A 20,499-nucleotide genomic window follows, 5' to 3' on the forward strand; every position below is an offset into this window, starting at 1 on the left:
GAGTATCTCAACAGTACTGGAAATTAGGCATACTTGTTACTCCTTTTTCCCAATAAACATTTTCCCCTCATGTTCAATTGGTCAGAATGTTTCTGGTTTGAGAGACAGGCATACGAAGGGAAAGAACCAGTTTAACCTGATAAAGTATGCTATGTCTCTTTGATGTTCTTTTATTCTAGATTCCCTTTCAGTATCATATTGAAATGATCTTCAATTATAATTAAATTATGTTTATTTGAATGTAATTTTCAAGAGGAAACATCTCACGAAGACTCCTGGGAATATGGAATGGTATTTGTGCTAGTGAATGCATTTATGCTTAGTATGTTGGTGAATATGGTGTTCGTAGATGTTGAGATACTATTCTGTTTTATAAGCCTTTGGGTAGGTTGATGCATGAGAATGGTTCTATTGTTCAAATCATAGTTTCATAGTAAATATACAGAGCTAACTGCCTTTCGGTCCCTAGGTATCAATAGTAATCTTGTTTTAAAGTTAATTTTCTGAGAATGCTACAGGGCTACATGTGGCATAAAGCTTCTTGTTCAGAATATACAGCAAAACAGTCATAAGAATGTATAATAATATATAGATCTAAGAGATGAATGAAGGAGGGAAAACTAATATTAGCCTATACCCTATTCAGGTGTACCACCCAGGGCTGCATGGGAGGAAAAGAAAATTTATTCCACCCTTTTTACATGGGCTTAGTGAAAAAAAAGCCATTCTATTGCTTCAGAGAAGAAGGCAATTCACCTTTGGAAGGTACATTGGTGGAGCCAACTGTTATCTGACACTGTCAGATACCTGGAGCCAGGTTTCCTCAGCTACACTGAGAAGATTTCACTCACAGATTCTATCCTGATGCAAGAGAAGTCCAAAACAATCTGAGATCCACAGGTCAGCTTTCCAGAGACTCTAGCTCTGTAAGTTTTGTTTTAAATAAATAAATAAATAAATAAATAAATAAATAAATAAATAAATAAATAAATAAATAAATAAATAAATAAATAGCTAGCCATGGTGGAAATAACTGAAGATCAATTAAAAGATTATAAAATAGCATTTTTGAAGCATTTAATTTAGAAGGAATGACAAGGCTGCCTTTGAAATAAACTATAAGTCAATGCTCCGTTTAAATGTCCTCTTCTCTTTCCTGTTCTTTTATTCTCTTACTTCAACAGATGAAGTCAGACTGGGTGTTTCTTGTGCTTCTTTAAATACCAAGAAGACAACAAAAGATATTTAAAACAACTCTCACTGATGTAGTTGATAGTTGTGGGAGGGAAATGCACCAAAAATAATAATGGGGGAAAGCCATAAGAGAGAAAGGGAGAGAAAAATTCTAGATAATAGTAATACCCTTTTTCTGTGTCACTCTCTGTTTTTTGAACATGCTTTCCCAAAGTTTGAAAGCATGTGTAAAAGACTGAAAAATGTGCATCTGAAATATCTAGTTTGTGGGGGGGGGTTGGGAACAACAAAGCAACATTCTTCCCTCCCCCTCCCTTCTTGTTCTAAGAGAGAGAGAGAGAGAGAGAGAGGGAGGGAGGGAGGGAGGGAGGGAGGGAGAGAAAGTTTTGAGAATTTTACTTTTCTATTCACTGTAGTCCTGGCCAAAGTAAAGCCCTCTTTTACATTGACGTCAAGATCTTTACTAAGATTAGGGTTTCATTTCTCTATTGCAGCAATTAGCCAGGGAATGTATAAAAGGCTTGAGGGAACCAAGCAAGGACTCCAGAGGGAAAAAGCACTTTGTACCACAGGCAGATAGTGAGAGGCAGAGAGAGACGGAAGAGTGGCAGGGAGAGAGGCTGAGCAGAGCCAGCCCAGCCAGCAAGGGAAAAGCAGAAAGTTTGTGTGCAAAGACTTTCCTCCAGAGCCCTCCCTTGACAGAAAAAAAAAACATTATTTCACCTGATAGCTCCGGTAATAAAAGAGTGAGAATACTACTGAAATAGGAGGAAAATTAGAGGAAAGTTAGCCTATTCCGTTTCAATTTTAAAATTATAGGCAATTGGCAGCCCGGCTGTCTCTCTCTCTCTCTCTCTTTGTATTTAGAGGACTGCAAAGGGCTTCTGGCTAAGTAAAAACAACAGTAGTTTGAGTTAGAGTTTCTGAAAAATTAAAAGCAGCTCAGGGTGGAAAAAACGTTCATGTTGGCGTGGTGCTTCCCTTTTCTTTTTCTTTTTTTTCTTTTAAGCGGCTCTACTGAAGTGAGAACTGAGCCAACTTTGAAAGAGAGCTAACGGAGCACTATGAATTTTTAAAAAGCCCTTTATATTTTATTATTTTTATTGTTGTTTTTCATGAGGGCGCACAGGGTATGAAGAGGGAAGTCAGAGGAACCCTTTGAAGAAGAAGAAGGGCAAGCAAGATGGGTCTGTTAAGCATTGACCTGTTGATCACACTTCAGATCCTGCCGGTTTTTTTCTCCAACTGCCTTTTCCTCGCCCTCTATGACTCGGTGGTCCTCTTGAAGCACATGGTGCTTCTTCTGAGTTGCTCCAAGGCTGCACGTGGTGAATGGCGAAGGATGCTCACATCAGAGGGCTTGCGCTGCGTCTGGAATAGCTTTCTTCTAGATGCCTACAAGCAGGTAGGTTTGTGGACAGGCATGGGCTGAAGAAGACCAAACATCTGAAGAGCAAAGAGTAAGAGGTATTAAGACAGCATGTGTGTGAAATTGATATAATGTTGACTAGATGAACCGTAAATATTACTAGCCTAGCCATTTAGTGCAGAATATACTAAGTTACGATCTAATTTTGGGCGCATTTGTTTCAGTGTTTTTTTTATTAAGAGATATTACATTCACATTCTAATTTAATTGCTTGGGTCTAACTATTCTGTTTTTAAAAACTTTTCTATAGTGCCCACTTCCTGACCAGTTAATAGCACTATATTAAGGTCTAAGCAGAGATTGAACTGTCTGCACTATTGCCTTTATTGGTGATTTTTCTTTGTGCCCTCCAAACACATCTTTTCTAGTGCATATAAACACACACACACACACACAGAGAGAGAGTGGCAAATTCTCATGTCTTTCCTTTGTGAATATAATGGTGAGTCCAAAGATATGTAGAACTTTAGACTTAATAGACAAACAAATAATCCCAATTTCTCATACTGCCAGCTATTAAAATAGAATATATTCATTGTTACTATTTAAAATGGTAGGTAGAATTAATAGGAAATCAAACTTCTTCACCTCACTATTTCCATCCGCAAAATGGAAGTAGCCAGACACTATTTTTCTGGCCCAATTTCCATTTTACAGATGGAAACAGTGAGGTAGGGAAGATAATTGTCAGTTATGGAACTAATACATATATCCATTGCAAGGAAGTGCAGGCTGTCCTTGCATTTTGCAAGAGGAGCATAAAAAAAATTCAGAAAACTGTGTGCAAGGGTTTTCAATACTGCTGGTTAATAAACTGATTCGCTGATTCCCGCCTAAAAACATCACTGGGGGGGAGGAATGTGTCATATTGGCATCATTTTACTGCTTGTATTTCCCCAGTTGCTGACAAAGCAGAAAACTTAAATTTCTAGAAATTGACTTTGTGAAAAAGAAAAAATCCGAAAGAATAATCATAGCCATCTTCCAGCTAGCATGAACATTCCATATGGAATTTGCATACAAAATTCAAATAAGCCTTTGTTGTGTTACTTGAAACAGATAAATCTAACCTTTTCATTACCTTAGATAGGGAGACACTTGTTTTTTGTTGGTATCCAAGGTGCTTTCTATTTTTGCCAAAAGAAAAAAAAAGCTATTCAGCAGATTTTCCCATTTTAGCCTTTTTCTGTGGTATACTTATACTTGTGAGGGACCTCTTGCACCATGGAGAGCTCCCATGGTAGTATCATCAAAAGTAAATTGGAGTCTTAGGTACCCCGGGATAACTCTCTTCATATGTTTCTCCTTAATAGGTAGAATTATTCTTGAATAAAATAACTCTCACAATTTTCAATAAAGATACACAAAACATTTAAAACTATACTTAATACTTTTCCGCTTCTGGGTAATCCAGTGGTAGGAAATATATTTTGCTAGAACGTTATTGGTATCTTGAAGTTTTGGAATATACATATTGAAACTCTTTCATTGCAGAATTTATACAGAAGGAAAAACTGTAGTGTAGACATTCTACAAGGCAATAGCATATAGGCAGACCTATATACTACTATATACAATAGTGGACATTGTGTCGAGATTTCAGCTAGTTGCTTGGCATAGCTTTCTGAGGAAAAAAAAGGCTTGAGACATTAATATTTGGTGGATTCACTGGGCTGATTATTTTTTTCCCAACAGACAGAAAGTATTGGTGTTAAAAATGTCCCTGAGAATCAGATTTTATGAGTATTTAAAATTACAAATATATGGATATATTTGGAGATGTTTTAATATCTTGACCAATATTAAAATTTTGCTTGGAGTAGTAAAAAAACACCCTCAGAAAGACAGTATTTGTCTTGTTTGAAGAGGTACATACCCCAACACTTTCTGAAGTAGTATAAATTCTGACTGATTTGAACTGTGCACTTGAGCATCAGGTGCTCATCATACTTCTGAGGAGAATTGAGATATGTAATATATTATACTGGCTTTAATACAAAACCTGCAAAATATATTTTGTGATCCTGAATCCCTTCCTCCAATGCAGTTTGCAAGAAATGCAGCCTAGGTTTCTTGAATTCTAATAGCTCCAGTAGACAAGCAAGCAAGCAAATATTTCACATCTTTGCCATTATGTTATTAAAACTCTTCTGTTTATTTCTTCAGTGCTTCCTGCTCCTACTCTGTAATATATTAACAAACACCTGTTGGTCAATGCTTTCTTTGAAGCACTTTTTGCATCTGAAATTTTCAGGCATTCTACCAAAAAACAATTACACAAACAATATTTTGATTAGTACCCAACTTTGATGCGTAGATGAACATATTAAAATTATTTTCTTGAAAGCCTGCATATTCTAAATCAATCTGTGACCCCCATTCAATTTCTTCTATTTTATTTTTTTCCCCCTCTCTCTCACACACACACAAAGGATAGCTATTTCTGCAGCAGACATAAAGAATATCATAGAAGTACTGGAGCTGAGATTTCTTTGAAGGTCTTACTATTCTGCAAGATGCTTATGGTCTACACTAGACAAGATGAGCAAAGTTCAATTTAATAACTCCCAGGGATGTTGGTATAAAAAGAACATACATCTTACAGTGGGATGGCTGTATTTTCCCTATAGCCTAGATCAATAAGGGGAAAATAAAAGGATGATGTACTCATCTGCTTGAGTCTCATTTTCATAAAGTGTTTTCCATTTTTTACTCAACTGCACCACTAATATGTTTGAGCAAAGCCCAGATAACCTATTCCACAGTCACCACAGTCAGGCTATTCAGTTGCCTGTCAGAAAAAATGCTTTGTTTCCACCACTAATGGCAGCAGAAAACCAAGGATCTGTTTTCAGGTAGTCAATAGATCATGCCAATTAGCTGGCCAGTGGAAGAAGCCAATGATGTTTCCTCTGGCTCTGAAATTTTTTTGCATTTGATAAGTTTCTTGCAGCCGGGTTGCTTGTCCTGCTCCAGTCTAATAAAATATGCAACAATCTAAGGCAAAAATACTATGAATTGGTTATTTGGTGAACCAAATAGGATCATTTCCTTATTAAAAGGCCAGGTACCCAAACTTGAAATACTCTTAGATCTGAAATGGAAATGGCGAAAATTTTCTATTAGACTAAAGTAACTTGACAATTGATATCCTATCTGTAGAAAGCTGATTTAACTATAGTGACACGTGTATTTGTAATGTCTACGTAAGGTTACTGTAATATGATACATAATGAACTGTTCTTAATGTTAGTTTACAACTACAATTGGCAGGAAGAATGCGGTTGCTAGTTACAGATTTCAACATCTATTCAACACTGGTTATATTGGAGACCTGTTTGCCTCCAGGTCTTTTGCAAAATGCTGGTTTTCTTTAAAAAAATATTTCAGACCATGTAAATTGAAAGACAGACTATATTTATTTCATCATCTAGCAGCATTAAAATCAGTATCAATTATTATACTCTGATCCATCACAAAATCCCTTTAGGTCAGACATGTCAAACACAAGGCCCAGGGGCCAGATCCGGCCCGCGAAGTAGTTTCATGTGGCCCCCGAAGCCATCCTGGAAACAGTGAGGGAACGGCCCCCATTGCCTTGGCCCTGGCCCAGAGACCCTCCTCCTACCAGAGACCCTCAGATCTGTCCCACTCCTGCCCAGGCCCCCATAGGCACCCTTGATGCGAACAATGTAGAGCTGGCCACGCCCATCCAGTAGGCCATATGCACTCTAGCCATGCCCACCCAGTAGGCCACGCCCACCCTGGCCATACCCACCCGGCCCCCTGAGGGCAACCGCAATGCTGATGCGGCCCTCAATGAAATTGAGTTTGACACCCCTGCTTTAGGTGATAGACATCCAAGACAAGGCTTCCTCTATGGTGGCCCTATACTTTGGGAAGTCTTTTCCTATCACTGCAGTCTTTAAATAAATGATTTTTCTGTTCTGCATTTTATACTTAATAACAAAATGCTTAGCTACTGTTATATTTTATTCATTTGTTTATATCACCTTGTTAACTTCCTTGTGAGAGCAGGGTGCCAAGAAAGAAAGGCTAAAAGCTTTAAAATAAATAAATACTTTACACATCTCATTTTGCACTGGAGCATCCTAGACTACATATGAATATGATTTAGAATAGTGCAGTAAAATAACTAAAAGCAACTGAGTGGATGTTCAGACTATATTGAGAGATCGGTAATTAACATTGTACTAACACCTGTTCTGAGTTGAGCACTTGTCTCTTCCTTTCTCTTTAGCAGGCTATCTCTGCAAGGAGCAGAAATGTGGAACTTAGTTGTGTTGCTAGAAAGCAGGCATAGTGGACAAACTATGTTAAGAGCCATGTTGAATTTAAAATTCAAAGTAAAATAAGCCTATTGGCCAATACAATATGGAACAATTTGTTGTTGAAACCGCTAGTTACTGATTCTGTTTTATTAGATAGAGTTATTGATGATTCCCTTCTATTTGCTCATTTTTTCCCTTTCAGGTACCCAACTTTAGTAAGTATTTTCCACATTGAACTTTGTTGAACTTTGCTTTCCAATTTGAACACCTGCCAGGTCAGTGGGGTTTTGTTTTGTACTGTTCCCTCCTTATAATTTGAAAAGCAGCCCTAGTAGCCAAGCACACCCTATATTGAATAGAGAGGGGTTTTTTTAATAACAAGATTAATTTGATAATTAGGGTTAATAGAGTTTATAGGGTTTATAACGCTAGGTCACTACACATTTTAGAAGACAAGGTCAAAGAAAGCGCTTGTTTCTGAGGGCACTTCATATACTTTAGGTACTAAGGTACTAAACTATTGAAGGGTGCTATTAGAATGGAAAAGGAAGCTGTATTATATCATATATTATGAAAACATAATGCTTCTCCACAGCTATTGTATATGTACAAAATATCCACACTTGTCATCATTTCTATAAGTCATCCAATACAGAATTAATGCCACCATGTTTGATCTGTATGTAACATATATGTGTAGAAATTATACAAACAATATTCAAGTCATTGCTTGTCTTTTGTGGGAGCTGTAGATGAGGTAATGTCACCCTGTTCATAAGCTTGTGCTTCAGCCTTGCCTGGAATCTCATTTTATAAATTCCAGGAATAAAGATAGCAATAACATTAGGCAGGGATGCTATCTTTCTGTGACTGCATAAATAGTGTGGCACATATAAATGTCCAGTTTTACAACACTTGCAAAGCAGATGTCTCATGCTAAGATTCAGTGGGAGGTTCAAAAATAAAAGTCTAGATTGAATTTTTATTTTATGGATAGGAGATGGAAAGAATGTGATCCTTAGCAGCTAGAAAAGGAAATGCAAGGAATCCAAAGGTTCTTGCAGTATACAGTATAATGAATTTTCCTTTCTTTGATCTTCAGGTCTGTATGAATTTTCCTGAAATCCCTAATATATTTTTTTCTGCTCCTTTGCAAAGAAAGATTCACTCAGGCTTAAACTGGAATAGAATAAATATGAAAAAAAATATGACTTTTATTTATTTTTGGGGGATCAGACCAAAGGCCTATCTATTCCAGCACCCTATTCGGTCCCAGATCTCTGGGAAATCCACAAAAGAGAAGAGAAGCCAAAGCTCTCTGCCTTTTTTATTTCTGAGAAACAAGTGCTTCAGAGTCATACAAGTAGGAAAATACGATGCTGGCTATTCTATAAAGTCAGCATGACCTCAAAAGCTGACTTTGTAGTTGAAAATAGAAGTACAGTAACAGAAATCAAACCCATGATTTTCTGCATGTGAAGCATCTACACCTCAATTTTTATTGGATTTGGGATCACTACTATGGTCCTATGGCAATATATATTAAGTGGCAATGTAGCCACTTTATTTCTAGTTCAGTGATACTGCAGAGGACTAAAATAAACAAGGAATAATAGTAAATCATTGTAGCAGAAACCCATAAACTTGGGGAAGGACAATATCCCCATTAGCAGGAACTCTCTTATCATCCAGAGTTTCAAATTCCCTACTCCCTTTGAGGTTAAGATGCCATGGCACCATATCACATATTAAGGTTTTTAAAGAGAAAAAGCTCAGTTTTATACTTCCACTATATTTATTAATTTGTTGTGAAATCAAATGATGGGTTAATTGAAAGTGGTCACTAGCTAGATGCCATTTTTTATGGTTTCGTATTAATCACTTAGAGAGAGCATTGATTAATTTAACTAGAAATTATGGTATTTATTTGTTAAATTTATATGTTATCTTTAAGGAGCTATACATAAAGCTATCTCCACCTCCCCCACCCCCCACAACAAAAAGTAGGGCTGGGAAAATATGACTGACCCAAATTCACCAGGTGAACTTCCATGGACTTGAATGTATCTCTCTGTTACAACTTCAACACACTAATGACTATACCAGACTAGCTCTCAAATGGCTATGTCGAAGATATTTGTGAATCAGTGAAAATCAGTTTCTGAGGATTTCTGAAGTAAAAAATGGTAGCTTAAATTATAGTTTTATTCTTAAGAACCAGAGCCAGGAGTTCAGAAAACTTGATACAGCTGGGTGAAGAGAAAGTGCAGTATATACAGAGTGCATGTCTTTGTTTATATATGATTAGAGATTTCTATCACTCTTCTTACATCTTTTCACGGTTTACTGAAAACTCTATAATGATTGTGGCTACCTCAAACCATTCCTGAGATCAGAGTCAGAAATGCTACTTGAGGATCTCATTAACACAAGATCAAGTTGACCCCAGTCTCATCTTTATAGATCAGGAATTGAATCATTTTGTATGCTCAAGGTACAAAGAAGCCTTTTACTGAAATTTAACCTAAAGGGCATTAAGCTAGTGAAATGTTGCAGCACAAATTTACTTAAAAGGGTGTACTTTTTTCTCTCATGGTTTGTAAGACTTCCAGGATTCAATGGTATGGGTGTACCCTGTATTTCAGATTAGGACATTCTTGTAAGAAAAATGTCTGAAGGCCCAGAAGACAATAATACACTTGCTCATCAGGCATGTGTAGCAGAAAGATTAACTCCTTGAAACAATAGTTCTATTCTACTCTAAACTCTGTTTCTCTCAGATCTTTTCTTAGGTGTCAACTGGAGTAGCAATTCAAGTTGCTTACTCTCTCAGAGCCAGAGCAGCAGAAAAATCCGGCAGCCAAGAGCAATTGCTCTGGGTTGGAACATCACCAGCAAATTGTTAAAGGACAACTTTTGTTCCAGGTGGTGGTATATGTAAAAAAATTAGTTGGAAGTGGGCAGGGAGCAAGCCATGGTTTTCCAAACTTATTAGCAGTCCCCTCACCTCTCTCAGTTGAACAATGCATAATTGCTGCTTTCAGAAAAGACTTAGAAGTATTTAAGGAACTGTAAAGAAAGTCAGTAAATTATCCCAACATTGGGGGAAAGATAATTTCAGCTGACAATAATAACCTTGTAGAACTTCTCTCCTATGCAACACTTTCTATGTTTGTAAATGAAATGTAAAGCATTTTAGTGCCTTAGATTGATATATGATCATAAGCATGTATTGACATGGGGTTCTATGTAAGTTTGTGCTTTTGGAAAGTTGTCAGCATGTACAAGTCTGAAAAATAATTCTTGCTTAACGGCTATTCATGTTTTGTTTCTTGGAGAGGATGTCTCTGCAATAGTTTCCTAAATGACATCTCACTAAATCTCACTAATATGAAATATGATGAAATATAGCATCATTGTAGAAGCAATATGTATAGAGGAAATATTGTAAGGAATAGTGGATGAGATTCTTTGTATTGTATGCTTAGTTGGTAACAGTGGCTAACTTCTCTAGAGATGACATTCAGAGCCATGTACAATGTATATTGCAAGAGAATTAATCTTAGCAGAATATTCAGGCATACATATTCACAAACTATTTCTGAAAAACAAGACCTCAGATTGTTTCTCATATTGCTTTGATGTAGAATAGGATCAGTTTATGTCATTTCAAATAATTTACAACTTGCTTGAGTTTCTTTGATACTGTTTTTGACAAAATAATATAATTCCTATCTTGAAAATGATAGGAAAAATGACAACCTCATTTTTGGCTGAAATTATTATTATTTGAACTATGAATAAATGACAGTTATGTCTAAGCCAGAAATCAGAAACCCAAACCCCCAATGCTTCCTAACCTTTGGAAATCCTCCATGCAATTTTCAATCAGTTACCAAAAACAGTAGAAAGTTTTCCCATCATTTGGAAGGAAGAAGAAATCAGAAACTGCTGTAAAGAGTTTGAGATAGGCTTAATTTTATTTAAATGTTCTTAAACTGCATTTCCAAACTTCATTACAACTCTACACTTTAGCCCTCATTCTCTATAAAAATGTTAGGTGTAGCCCCTGGTCATCAAAAATTTCCATCTTTGATTTGAATCAAGAAAGTTCTGAAGTCTTCATAAAACCGCTTGCTCTTCCAGATGAAACATAAGAAGCTTTAGCATTCAGGACCACTATGTGGTTACCATAAGGAATCATTTGAGCCACTGGGTGGTGTCAGTAGTGTGGGAGAGAGATGTGGTGATTCTAGCCTCTGGTAAGGGCAAGGAGATGCCATTTCGGAAAAAAGTATATTTCCACTCATAGCTTCCAGCATCTAGCTCTTTAGAGGTGTGGCTTTCCAGGAACTGTATATAATGAATAGGGCCACTGAAGAGCACAGCAAAATTGTGGGTCCTGTCATAGGAAAAAACAACACAATAGTAGCTATGAACTGTTCTCATGCCAGTGGCTGTGAAAATTTGGATGAATCATTGAGAAATGACAGGCTGCTAAGAACTTGGATGTCTGTGAATGGAATGAAATAAAAGTGTAAATCTTCAAATATTTCTGACTGCTCAAAGGAATTCTGAATATAACCCTAATATATTATGTCTGGATTTAAGTGACTGGTGCCTGAGCCCATTGATTATTTGGCAACATCTCTTTTCTGCAAGGAACTGACACAGCTTGACAGTCTAACCCCTATGAAGAATTTGAAAAGACTTAAAGTTGTTCCTTGAAGAGGGATGAAAATTGTGTAAAGGTTAGAATATTTTGTTCATGAATGCTACAGTGGCAAATTCTAATTCCAGTCAGTGATTTATGAATCAGACTCTTGTGTCCCTGCCTCTGACACCTCATTTTTCACTTTGCCTGCATAAGCAAGCCAATCATGGTCTTGTTACAGAATATAAGTTTAAAGAGAGATTTCTTAGACTTAGAGTGTTAAATAAAACTGCATATTGAACTGTATTTACAAAGCAACTTTCATCTAGTAGGGTAATGGCAATGATCTAGGGCAAAAGTTCCCATTCTTGGTAGCCAAACTATCTGTTGCTCATATAGGTAAGATTCACTCTGTTTTGTTCTGAATTAGGTTAGTCCTGAGACAAATAAATGATAGTGTGACTTCATGAGTTGTGTAATTGGCCTATGGAATTCACTGCCACTAGATCTGATGGTATTTAGATGTATGTAAAAAAAATGAGGAATTTAACAGAAGCTGTCAGTATAAGCTATATGTGTCCCAGTACATTTTAAAACTATGTAAGCAACAGCTCACCTTGTAGCATTCAACTCTACATTCATCCTTTTCACTGGACAATCTTCAGTGGAGTGAAGAAGAGAAGTCAAAGAAAGCATGGATAACTTGAACTGCTACTTTCAGTTCAATAGAGCTAGTGGTGGAAGAACAACTTGCTATCTTCCCTATAGAGGAGTTCTATGTGAGAGAGAAACTCAGTCCCCTTTTTGATAGAGCCTCCATGATAGACTATGTAACTAGCTTGTTAGAAAAAAAAAGTCCATGGTTATAGGAAAGGAAAGCTCGAGCCAGAAATATTGCGTGTGAGTGAAATTTCCTGGGTTTGCTTCTCATAACTGCTCTCTTGCTGCCTTTGTCTGTAATTTCAAAAGATGTTTGGCAGAGAATTTTTTTAAAAAAAAATTATTTATTTTGGATGACATTTCACTGTGACGCGTTGTAGGTATTTTTCCAAGAGCTAATTCCACTTCAGTAATGAATGACAACAACAAAGAAACCAAACAGTCCCTTGAAATGGATGTCAATCCCATCTCTCAACTTGCTAGAATAAAGATGACCTTTGGGAATGTTACAGCTTCATCAAGACCAATTAGCAGGAGATGCAGCCAGTTTTGTCTAAGCATTAACTACTAGTCAGGATTGGCTTTTTGGAGTGGCTAATGCTAGCACAGAACAAGGCACCGACCTAATTACTCTGTTGCAAGAGCAGAAGAGGCCTTGTGAATGTTTGCTTGGCAAGCCTGTCTCATTAAGGATAATTTTTCCAAGAAAACACAAGGACTTCTAACAGCAAAACAACAATAATAATAATATGATAACCTGTGGCCACAATATTTCTTTTGCTGATGTGGGAAACTCAGTGATGCTATCCATCCTAGGGGATATCTTGGTTGCTTTCCAGATATGTGATGACGTGAAACTGGTATTATTTATTTGCCAAGTCAGTTGTGATCCCTTGATTGGAAGGCAGTTGTTAAATATTCCTTTGTTAGAACATAATTAAACCAATGTCTTGGCACCAAGAAAGTTTGATAAGTGAAAGAACAATGATAGCAAAGATCCTGGATACAGGGTGGTCTTCTTCTTCTTCTTCTTCTTCTTCTTCTTCTTCTTCTTCTTCTTCTTCTTCTTCTTCTTCTTCTTCTTCTTCTCCTTCTCCTTCTTCTTCTCCTCCTCCTCCTCCTCCTCCTCCTCCTCCTCCTCTTCCTCTTCTTCCTCTTCTTCTTCTTCTTCTTCTTCTTCTTCTTCTCCTTCTCCTCCTCCTCCTCCTCCTCCTCCTCCTCCTCTTCTTCTTCTTCTTCTTCTTCTTCTTCTTCTTCTTCTTCTTCTTCTTCTTCTTCTTCTTCTTCTTCTTCTTCTTCTTCTTCTTCTTCTTCTTCTTCTTCTTCTCTTCATCTTCTTCCTCTTCCTCTTCCTCTTCTTCTTCTTCTTCTTCTTCTTCTTCTTCTTCTTCTTCTTCTTCTTCTTCTTCTTCTTCTTCTTCTTCTCCTTCTCCTTCTCCTCCTTCTCCTTCTCCTCCTCCTCCTCCTCCTCCTCTTCCTCTTCTTCTTCTTCTTCTTCTTCTTCTTCTTCTTCTTCTTCTTCTTCTTCTTCTTCTTCTTCTTCTTCTTCTTCTTCTTCTTCTTCTTCTTCTTCTTCTCCCTCCTCCTCCTCCTCCTCCTCCTCCTCCTCCTCCTCCTCCTCCTCCTCCTTCCTGATTTTAAGTTCCCAAATGTTAAAGAATGGCATTAAATATTGCTTAGTGAAACCTTCAGAATGGAAGTATTATCATATCAATCTTACTTTTTATAATTTGGAAAAGCAAACAGGAAGCCACAACTGACAGAACTAGTTTTATATGTAATACAAATGGAGTGCCAGTTTGTTCTAGTGATTAAGGCACCAGGCTAGAAAAAAGGAAGACTGTGAGTTCTACTCCTGCCTGAGGCATGAAAGCTGGTTGGGTGACTTTGGGCGAGTTAGTCTCTCTCTCAGCCAACTCACCTCACAATGTTGTTGTTGTTTGGAAAATAGGAGGAAGGAGTATTAGATATGTCCACTGCCTTGAGTTATTTATAAAAATAATAAAGGTGGGATTAAAAATGAAGAAAGAAATAACTATAGGATAATCCTGGTATTGATTACATGGAGTGGTATATTGTCTTGATCCTGGACATATATGTAGCATGGTCTAGAAACTCACAGGATGATTTAGGATTATCCGAAATCACTAAATTGGTGTGGCAGGAAAATAGGAGAAGGAAGGTGTATATGCCATTTTGAGCAAAAAACTCAATAAAAATCAATGAAAGAAACAAGATATGTTAAAACATCAATCGTTATACCAGGGTACAGAACCAAACTTCATATGTATAATAGTATCCTCATTTTAGGATGGCATATTTATACTACAGAGAGAAAGAGAGTGAGGGAGAGATAGATAGATAGATAGATAGATAGATAGATAGATAGATAGATAGATAGATAGATGATAGATAATTAGAGATAGACTACAGCAATGTTCTAATTAGCACGCAAGTTAAGTGTGAGCTGAATGATACATCTATTAAGTGGATCCACAGTTCATTTGCAAAGGATACTTTAAAATGTTTGTCATATCCTTATCTAATTAGAGGCAGGTTTTAAATGAGATGCCAAAAAGTGCAGTCCTGGACCAGATACTTCCCACTAGTTTTATTAATGAATTGAATGACAAGGTGGAGAAAATGCTTATTAAATCTGGCTATGACACTTAATTGGATAAGATAATTCAAATCCTTGAAGAGATATGACATTCAAACATGTTGATAGAACTGAGAAAAATGGATTAAAAAATAAACCAAGAAAGAAAGGTTTTTTAAAAATTTTTTTAGGAAAATGAAATAAATGCATCGCAATAAGATCAAGGATACATGCTTGGCAACAGTCCATGTCCAAAAGACCTTGAGTTTGTAGATGATCATAACCTGAATGAGAGTCAGCAATATAAGGTGTCTGCAAAATAGATAAATACATGCATACATTTGAGGCTGTGTCAATAGTACAATACATTAATCATGATAATCATTCCATTTTATTTTGAATTAGTCACACTTCACCTCACCTATGCAGTCCAGTTTTGAATACTATACTTTAAGAAGATACAGACAAATTAAAATGGAACCAAAGAAAGGCAAAGGAAATAACCGGGGAGTTAGAAACTCAACCCTAGGGAGGGAATTAAAGAAATGAAAATGTTTAGCCTTGAGAAAACTAAGGGAATTCATGATAGCAGTCCTAAATGAAAATAGTATGTCACGGTCTGTTTCTAAATTCCATTAAAATGATTAAGGAGAGATTCTATCAGGATCATATGTGAGTTTTCAATATTTCTACATTAATGTGACCTAAAATGTGTTCTGTTCTCCATACAAGTCTTAACACTAAAGAGGACCCATTTAAACATATGAATCAAAAATATTATACTTCTTTATTTTTAATTACTCATTAACACCTACTGTGACATGAAACACTCTATACCAGGGGTAGGCAACCTCGGCTCTTTTATGACTCATGGACTTCAACTCCATGAGCATAGCTGGCTCAGGAATTCTGGGAGTTGAAGTCCATGAGTCATAAAAGAGCCGAGGTTGCCTACCCCTGCTCTATACCATCACAATGTATTTGTTGAGGGAAATGATTTGTACTTGATCTCCCTGAAAAATGGACTGGTGGAAGATATAGTGCAAAATGTTTTATGACCCTTTCCAGCCTGGTGAGCATCAACAATCAGAAACCTCATTTTTTAATACTGTGACATATATTTTGATACATAAATTTAATAAATAAATAAATATAATACATTTATTATGAAATTCAGCATTCAATAGTGACTATTCAGGATTCTGTCCTTTACATATGGTAGGACCTCCCACATTCATACTTTTTTTGAGACAAGTTTTATTGAACTTTTAATATTTACATAAACATGTATTTGTGAAACAGTATGGTGGTTGAGTAGTTAAAAGAAGAAATAACCAGTTGTAAATAGTTCAGGTTACATCAACAGAGATGCCCTCTCTACTTCCCTTAGTTATTACATAGTCAAAATAGGCAAGTTAGTACATTTCTAGTTGTAACCTAGTCAATTAACAAAACTCAAAATATATTTTCAATAATACATATCAATATCCTGTTTTTAAATTTTGTCTAATTGCAATAGGATATTCTAGAGTGGCCTATAGTATATAGGAAAAAGTTTAATTTTTGGGTAACCCACAATTCCCTATTTCAATAAAGAATAATTCTTTTGTCTACAAAACTTACATTGTTCATTACAAAGCATTCTTATGTTTTACCATTAAAGTCTAATTTTTATCTTAACAAATCACCAGATATTAAAATATGTTTTTTGCCTTAACCATTCAACAATTATTAAAATACTATCTTTTATATATAAAATTCTAGATTCTATACTATGATTCAAAAGTAACCACTGAATATTCTGCAAGTCATCTTGACCGTGGATCAATTATTAAACTGCTATCTTTTGATATGTCATTCCAAGTTCTAAGATATAGTTCGGAGTTATATTCTAAAAGCTTACATTTGTTTACCTTTACAGATCTAAAAGCTAAATGTAAAATCAGTTATATTTTGTTTTTTGGGATTCCCCTTAATCCATAAAAGATATATTTTTATAGTCTATCTTTAGGAATCCCAAAAGAGAAACAAGTTCAGGTGTGTTTTTTTTAAATCTAACTTTTGCCTTCCTTTTGTGCCAATCATGCTTCCCTCTTGGCATCTTTAAAATCTCAAATGTATCTTGCTTTCTTCCTATACCCCTTATTTGAATCCAGGGAGCGTATCCAAATGTCAGTTTTGCAAGGAAGATGTCCCCTTTGTAACTATTGTATTTTTGCTTTGATAATTCAGTTTTTGATGGTTGATATAATATAGTTGTCATTAAATCAGTCAAATCTTTTTGTTCTTCCAATTCTATCTGAGTTAGGTAGAAAGTAGTAGCTGGTATTATAATTGTCATTTGATTAATTGAATTCTCAATATATTGTATTTGAAGGCATTTAGTGTCTTCACTCTTGGTGTTGTTTTCTTCAGGTGCTGCTGCTTTTTGGGTTGCAAGTTTTGTAGTTGCCATTAAAGTTTGGACTTTAAGGTCTTCTGTAAAATCAAAAATTGATTTGGTGGCTTTAAATTGTCAGATTTTTCTTGCAATTTGGCTTTAATTTGCTCTGTCATTGCCAAAGTCATGTCCAATATCAGTTTATAATCAAGTGGTGGGATATATTCATCCATTTTGTTGTTGTTTGCAGTTAAATCTTCTGTGCATGTCCGGAAGTGCCACGCACGCAAACCAGAAGCCCCACATTCATACTTGATTATCATCTCACTGATTGAAACACCTGTCTCTAATTTCCTGTTCCAATGAGCTCTTAATCCTACAAATTCCAATGAACTGTTAATCTTATAAATTCACATAATTTCGCCACACACAAATAAGTAGTTTTGGATCATTTTCCTCAAAGAATGGAACAACAAGATGATACTATCTCTGTATAAAAATACATGTGCATTCATGTTCCCAACTAATATGTCTAGCATTTGTTAAATATCTATTCATCTATAATGTGATTACAAGCAAACATTGATCGACACTGGACTATGAAAATGAGTTTCAGTTTTCAGTAAAAAATCGATAATATTGTACAATATGTATGTATGTATATACACACATGTTACATATATAAAATTTAGTTTTCACTTTGTCGTTATGAGGTACTGAGTGTAGATTAATGAGAAAAAAATTAATTTCAACAACTGTAGCTGCAGCATAACAAAATTGTGGGGTATGAATACTTTCTGAATGCAGTATGTGTGTGTTATAAATAGTTGAGTATTTTAAAAAAAATTGTGAAGAAATAATTATATGTCTTGGAAATATTAGACTTGCTATTTAAAAAGACTGATTCTTAATCTACTAATGATATTAGTATCTATGCCAGAGTAGAGTAGAATGGTTGTCAGATAACTAATGGAAGAAAGGAAATGTATCTAGAATTTACTTCTGAATGGGCTCAGAGGTGGAAGAGCTAAGAGTTATTTGTTTAGTAAGGGGAACAATGCAAGAGAAATGGCAGCAAATTATAATAATTGATTATATTTTTGTTTTAATCAATAGGTGAAATTGGGTGGAGAGGCTCCCAATTCCAATGTCATCCACATACCTAATGGCACTGCTGAAAGCAGCAGCAACTGCAGATGGAAAAGCTCCATGGGAAAGTACGGTACTGAATGCCATCTCTTAGACTTTGCCAAATCTGAGCGCCCACTTGTAATCAACTTTGGGTCAGCTACCTGACCTCCTTTCACAAACCAGCTGTCTGCCTTTGGCAAGTTGGTGGAAGAGTTCTCTAGTGTGGCTGACTTTCTGTTAGTCTACATTGATGAGGCTCATCCATCAGATGGCTGGGCTGCTCCTGGTATCTCATCTTCATTTGAAGTCAAGAAACATAGGAACCAAGATGACAGATGTGCTGCTGCTCACCAGCTTCTAAAGAAGTTTTCTTTGCCACCACAGTGCCAGATAGTGGCTGATTGCATGGACAATAATGCCAATGTGGCTTATGGGGTCTCCTTTGAGCGGGTATGCATTGTACAAAGACAAAAAATTGCTTACCTGGGGGGAAAAGGCCCTTTTTTCTACAATCTTCAAGAGGTTCGACTTTGGCTGGAACAAAACTTCAAGAAAAGATGAAATCCAAATTTACCAGATATGAAGTCAAGAGGACTGTCCTTTTAAAATAATGCAAAAAGAAAACAAGTTGGATTTTGTTTTGAATGGGATTTTTCTGCCTTTGGGGACAAAACAGGCCTAGTAAAATGCGCAAAGTGGTTACAAACAACATTGAATTCTCAGTAGCTCTCTAAAAAAGGAGCTGGGATTTTTTTTTCCTTCCATAGAACAATACTTCTGAGATTTTTATGCCATGAGATAGTAGAAGCACCCAAAACCATTATTTCCAGAAAGTTTATGAAGAACGATATATCACACCCTGAGATAAAAAGCACTTTGTCCTTCAGAGATTGTCCTGTTACATTCCATCATAGCATGTTCAGAATCTAAAGCTTGCCAGGATCATGAAATAATTATTTTAGTTTGTTGTAGTGAGGTACCATTTGGTAGATATTCCAGATTCCAACATCTACTGTAAATTGAATAGCTAATTGCCTTATTAACTGCAGAAAATAAGAACTGGTATTCACTCTGCTATAATAGTTTTTTGTTTTTGCAATGTAGTATACCTGCAATTTAGAAATCTTTTACTTTGATTCTCTCTCTTTCGGTGCTTCAAAGACAAAGAATTCTGTAAGAGCAGGTTATACCCTAACTCTGCATTGCATGATTAAGCTCAAATATCTCCTAGCAACAGTCATTGTAGAAATTACTTGAGCTGCTCTGAATCTTAGTTTATACCACCTAAACTGAATTTCTTAATAATTTTGAAGTAGTGAAGACTATTGTGTTTTGGGCCAATTCGGACAATCTAGCTCGAATGGATTTCTACCATTTGTGTCTATTAAAGAAATAATTTCTGTTGAAAAACTTGTCTAAATCAACTGACAGTTTCTTTTGTCTGCCCCAAACCCAGTTCTCAGAATTTTGCTGTGAAAGATCAGTATTAGACTTATTATGTTTGAACCTGGATATATCCAGGACAGTTATGCAATCAGGTCTGCAATTGATTTCTCATATCCCATTCCTATAACTGTTTTGTGAAAAGCATGCTTCAGTAAACATCAGTTATTGCCAAAAAAAAAGCTTGTGCTTTCTGCCAGAATAAACTAATTTTTGAAAGTAAGCTCTTCAGGTGAAAAATATTAACACTTGAAGTATTTTCTTAAAGTAGCCTTTAAGGCACATCTCACGACTATCTCATTTCTCATTATCACATTATTCGGGGTAAAAACACAAGGATTTCAGAGGGTGCAATACTATCTGTAAATCTTCACCCTTTTCTGATCCCACATGAAGCTTTCAACTGGTGGATCATTACAAGTGAAAAAGTGGCTGTGATCTTGGAAGTGGCATGGGTTGGCACTTTGTATTGGATCACATAAGGAACAATTGTGAGAATATTACCTTGCATTCTTTCTGCACTGAAGTAATGTCTGAGCAATGTATTCCAAGGTTATCTCTGTGTAAGAAAAAAATATTGTGTGTATCCACAATATTTTGGGAACATTGATGGGAAAATGTCCAGAATCATATCCAATATAGAAACAAACTTGTTTTATGTTAATTCTGGATGCATGGATGGAAACTATCAGGTTTACTTGCCTTTTTTTTTACAAA

The 20,499-nt window shown here is 36.0% G+C and overlaps 1 protein-coding gene across 2 annotated transcripts; it reads left to right on the plus strand.

Annotated features, from left to right (window-relative positions):
• Positions 1–1,704: 1,704 nt before the first annotated feature.
• Positions 1,705–18,945, plus strand: DIO2 (iodothyronine deiodinase 2; the record flags this gene model as incomplete). 2 transcript variants are annotated; one of them, XM_081312666.1, is made up of 2 exons in its annotated part: positions 1,705–2,599; positions 18,325–18,900. In XM_081312666.1, exons 1-2 carry the CDS (start codon positions 2,378–2,380, stop codon positions 18,898–18,900), a joined length of 798 nt encoding a protein of 265 aa, XP_081168792.1. In that variant the 5' UTR covers positions 1,705–2,377. The 2 variants fall into 2 exon arrangements, with proteins under 2 accessions (XP_081168792.1, XP_081168791.1); XM_081312665.1 differs by having other exon boundaries at positions 1,708–2,599; positions 18,325–18,945.
• Between the last annotated feature and the right edge of the window lie 1,554 nt (positions 18,946–20,499).

Source organism: Vipera berus (assembly GCF_964194415.1).
Source record: "Vipera berus genome assembly, chromosome: 1".
NCBI classification, from domain to species: Eukaryota; Metazoa; Chordata; class Lepidosauria; order Squamata; family Viperidae; genus Vipera; species Vipera berus.